Genomic DNA, 4630 nt, shown 5'->3' with positions numbered 1-4630 from the left:
TGACTTAGAATTCCAAGACCAGGCGCTCGTATTGGTTTTCTCTAATTCCCCCTCAGATTTCTATCTTCCCATCATTAAAAAGGGATGCCAGTTATATCTGACAAAATTGCTGTAAGATTCAAAAGCAACTGTAAAGCCATTCTGTAGCCAAACGACTTTAACCCTTTTCTGTTTCTCAGCAGCTTGCCAAATGAACCAGTTTCAACACCCCCCCCCCACTAAAACCAGCATTTCCATTCTACATGTCCCCTAGTTGTTTCCCTGTAAAAGACAATGATTAAAGGCCCAGAAATTAAAGATACATTTTTAATAATTTGGATACTTTCACAAAGAGACAAGGAAGCCCTATCCCTGCAGAAAGATTTTCCCACCCAGCCCTGCACCACAGCAAGCTACAAGCAGTCCATAAAGTACTTGGACTTTGTAAAGTACCCTCTGAGCTCTGTCTGTGGCTGATGGTGGCTAAGAAATGTGAAATGGCCAGGAATGAAAACACCAAACTTACTCAGTTCTCCTCTAGCTGGCACTGCCAGGCAGTGCCTACCCCTGCCCCTACCTAACCATTTCCTCTATGTTCCAGTCAGGTGGCCAGCTCCAAGGGTCTGGTTTGCAATGGCTGTTGTACAGCAAGGAGAATGTGCAATGTCTGGGCTATAAGCAAGTGCTCTCTGAGAGCAGCATCCCACCGGCTTTCCCTACTCTCTTGTCCAACAGCTCTGAACCTCCATGTGAACAGGCTTGTCGAGGATAACCCACAGGAGCAGACGCAGGGACAACCAAGATCAGACACTCATATTCAGTACACTGTGCTGAACTAGTCCCACTTGAGGGGTCCATGCTACCTCATGGCCTACATTTCTTACTATATAACCTCTCCACTATCAAGTAAGCCGCCAACCTACTAAGAGCTTTGCTATGTTCTCATTCTGGTTGAAGGGGTAAGTGATCAGTTTAGGGGCACTAAAGCCCAGGTTTCTATTTGATAAAAGACATATAGTAGGTTCTTTAAAAAAATAAGTTACACAAAAATTTTCTGGACACAAAACTCACATCTCAACAAGTCACCAAGAGGATCAGAAACTGAAAAGTAAAATCCTCACATAGAATGAGGCTTATTCCCTGCCGGCCCACTCAGCAACTGGCAGGCCTGCTCCCTGGGCATCCAACACTCGGGAGGTAACCCTGGCTTGTGTGACTGTGACCTCCCAAGACTCTGACGTTCTCTCTTCCTGGACTAGACAGATTATCCCTGGAACCCTAAAGAGGGACCCCTGTCAGAGCTTCACTCTGGAGCATGGCAGCAGAATCTAGGCCGCAGTTGCCATCACTCTCCACCACCCTGCGTCAACAGGACAGCTCAGAAGAACGATGCAGCCTCCTGCTGCTCCCTTTCTGTCAGCAGAGATCCACCGGGCCTGGTCTCTTAGAGAAGCTGCCTCTCCTCGGTCACTGCTGCTCAGGTGCTTGTTTAGGAGATGGAGCTGTGGTCACAACAACAGTGGACACTGCTTTGGAGGAGCCAGAAGCCGTGCCCTGTTGCAGATGGGATGCTGGGACGGTCTGGATGCGCACCTGCTTACAAAGAGAGGAGGTCTGATCAGTGGACTGCACTGTTCATCAGTTAAGAAAAGAAAACAGACAAACCTGAGCTGGTCAACAGTCTGTATCAGACCTTACCTGCGTAGCCTGACCTTGTTGCTGAAGCTGCTGCAACTGCTGAGCAGTGAGGAAACTCACTGGCTTATTGCCAGCAATGAGCTTAGTACCTGCTGGCATGGTCGTGAGGATGATGTTTCGACCCAGCCCACTGAGACTGTGAAAGGGAAACGGAGGTAAGTATGACAACACTGCTCAGGCTCAGGCTGAGGCTACAGACTGCATGACGGACAACGAAGAGGCCTGATGCCCAGGAAGAATCTTCTCGATTCAAACGCAATCTCATACTAGGACATTTCTTCTAGCCTTCCGTGGCAAGAACCACCAGAGTAGTGGATAAAATGACCTAAACTCTATACACGGCCCAGGAAGAGTCAGGCACTACCAGGAAGCATGTATCCCTGGCAAGGAACTCTTGCAGTTGGACAAGAACTCAGAGTATCCCAGAGAGTACAGGAGTGAGTCAGCCTCAGCAACCCAGGAAGATGCCTAAGCCTGTCTCTTAGGAAAGAAAGGGCCACCCCACATCCCAAAACAGCTTTATAATGATTAGGAATGCCAGAATGACTGCATGAGTCTTTTATTCCTGTTTAAGTCAGAGCCAGAGAAAACCAACATTCGCCAAACTATCTTAAGCTTGGCCTCAAATACAGGGAGGGTCCCTTACAGCATCACAGGCCACACCCTGCACCTCCTTGCTTTTTTTTTTTTTTTTTTTTTTTTTTTTTTTGGTTTTTCGAGACAAGGTTTCTCTGTGTAGCCCTGGCTGTCCTGGCACTCATTTTGTAGACCAGGCTGGCCTCGAAACCTCCTTGCTTTTTACACGCAATATATACTGCTTTACTACCCCCCCCCCCCACCCCCGTCGGATTCCTCTCCCTACTCTACAATATAAGCCGAGCACAAAATGGCTCTTTTGTGTCTTACTCATTGCATCCAAAACAGTACTGGGGATGCAATGTGTATTACTGATGAGCATGTCAGCTGCCAGCCACCTTCCCATTCTGGACCAACTGCATTTGCAATTCTACAAACAGCACTCACTTGGCTCCAAGGTTGCCTTTGATGATGGGGGCTGTGACCACGCTCTTGCCCTTCATTGGCTGGCTAATCACAGAGAGAGGAACTGTGATTCTGGTAGGCAGTTTCCCCTACAAAGAAAACAATTAGCTTTGTGGGGAAGAAGGAGATATAACAAAACAGCTAGTGTTTACAGAGAAGAAGCAAGAGCACTACAGACACCTCCAACCCTCATTTCCCCAAGGGTCCCAATATTCCTGAAAACAGAACCCAAGCAACTCTAGTAAACCAGCTTATAACAAGTTATATATCATTTGTTCTACTATCTAAAGAACAGCAACTGTCTGTCATGCGGGGCTCATCTGTGTGTGTGTGTGTGTGTGTGTGTGTGTGTGTCTGTCTGTCTGTCTGTCTGTCTCCTAGGCTGGCCCTCAATTCAGTCTTCCTGCCTTGGCTTCTGCAGTGCTAGGACTCCAGGCATGCACCACACACTCAGCTAACAGCCTGGGACTTTTAAACAATGCTGGCAACTCCATTTTCTGTCTAAGTTAAAGCCTTTGGGGACAAAGGGTGCAAGAGTATAGTTTCAATAGGAAATGCCCCCCACTAGCTCATACACTGACTGCTGCCAAGACTAATCTGTAAGACAACAGACACTTTTAGGAGAGGTGAGGCCTAGCTGGAGGAAGTAGCCAGGGGGAGTGTGATCCTGAAGGCTAGCTTGATCCCTCAGTCTGGTCGCTGCGCCACTGGATGCTCCCTCTCATGAGCTGAGCAGCCTGAGACATGCTCCTACCACTATTATTCTCTGCCTCATCACTGGCCCACAATCAACAAAGCAAAAGTCTGGGCTAAAACCTCTGTGACCATGTCCTGAATTCATCTCCCTAAGTTGTTTATGACAGGATTTTGACACAGCAATATAAAATCTGATAGAATATAATTCTCAAAAATTATTTTTTTTTTACATTTTTATGTTTGTATTTTACCTGAATGTGTGTATGTGCACAACACATGTGCCTAATGCCAGTGAAAGACACGAGGGCAGTGAATCTACTGGAACTTTAGTTGTAGATGGTTATGAGCCACTATGGGGATGCTGGGTCCTCTGGGTATAATTCTTCATATACTCCTGGATCTGTAGGAACCTTTCTGTCTAGATTCATGAAGAATGCTGGCCTACAGCTTTTCTTTATTGCAATGTCTGCATCTGGTTCTGCTGTGAGGATGATGCTGACCTCACAGACAAACTAAGTGATTCTACTACTTCTACAAAAAAATTTACACTATTGTGACACTCCTTCTTTCATAAGCATTTGGTAGAATCGGCCATGGAAACTCTTCACTAGTTATAGTTCCTATATTAAGTATTAGCTCAATTTATGAGAAATAAGTCAACTGAAGTGACCCACTTCTTCCTTACATGACTTTTCATTTTGTATTTATCACGGAAACAAACAACTCTATACCTGAACCACAAAGTGTGTGTTCACCTGGCAGTCCTAGATCTGAGCCACCTGGATTGATGAATCCTATTTGTCTGGATAATAGTGATAATAATAGATGATAATAGTGCTGGACACTCAGTAACTATATGGTGAGGAAGGACAGAGGACCTCTAGTGTTAAAGAGAAAATGGACAGCACCCCAGAGGAATGCAGGCTTACCTGGGCAGGCAGCAGGACAATCTGATAAAAACAAGTCATATTTCTCCAGAGATAAGGAAGGTTAGTTAGGGGACACTAATAACAAACTTGGCCAAGTAGAAAAAAAAATCTAACCCCAAGTTAAAAGGTCCAAGAAGAAAAAGAGACTGGGAGAGAACGTGTACACGTGGGAGTGCAGAGGTCCAACAGCCCAGGGTGTTAGAGGAAAGAAAGAGCACTATACCATTAGGGGTCTAGTTTCTGATGTTTGGTTAGTAATAAAAGTTAATATATTTTCATCCTTGCCT

At 45.7% G+C, this 4630-nt stretch overlaps 1 protein-coding gene across 9 annotated transcripts in view; it reads right to left on the bottom strand.

Annotated features, from left to right (window-relative positions):
• Nucleotides 1-292: 292 nt before the first annotated feature.
• Nucleotides 293-4630, bottom strand: part of Nfrkb (nuclear factor related to kappaB binding protein) — a 35552-nt gene continuing 31214 nt past the window's right edge. For all 9 annotated transcript variants that reach the window (XM_029481194.1, XM_029481198.1, XM_021172117.2 and 6 more), the window contains 3 exons: nucleotides 2701-2807; nucleotides 1678-1813; nucleotides 293-1572 (listed from right to left, as the gene is read on the bottom strand). In XM_029481194.1, the coding sequence (XP_029337054.1) occupies nucleotides 1447-1572; nucleotides 1678-1813; nucleotides 2701-2807 (369 nt within the window). In that variant the 3' untranslated portion in view covers nucleotides 293-1446. The remainder of the gene's footprint in view (nucleotides 1573-1677; nucleotides 1814-2700; nucleotides 2808-4630) is intronic.

The sequence above is a fragment of the Mus caroli genome, unplaced genomic scaffold (assembly GCF_978045245.1).
Source record: "Mus caroli unplaced genomic scaffold, Mus_caroli_1 scaffold_11, whole genome shotgun sequence".
Lineage (NCBI taxonomy): Eukaryota > Metazoa > Chordata > Mammalia > Rodentia > Muridae > Mus > Mus caroli.
This window is presented reverse-complemented; position numbering and strand designations above follow the sequence as displayed.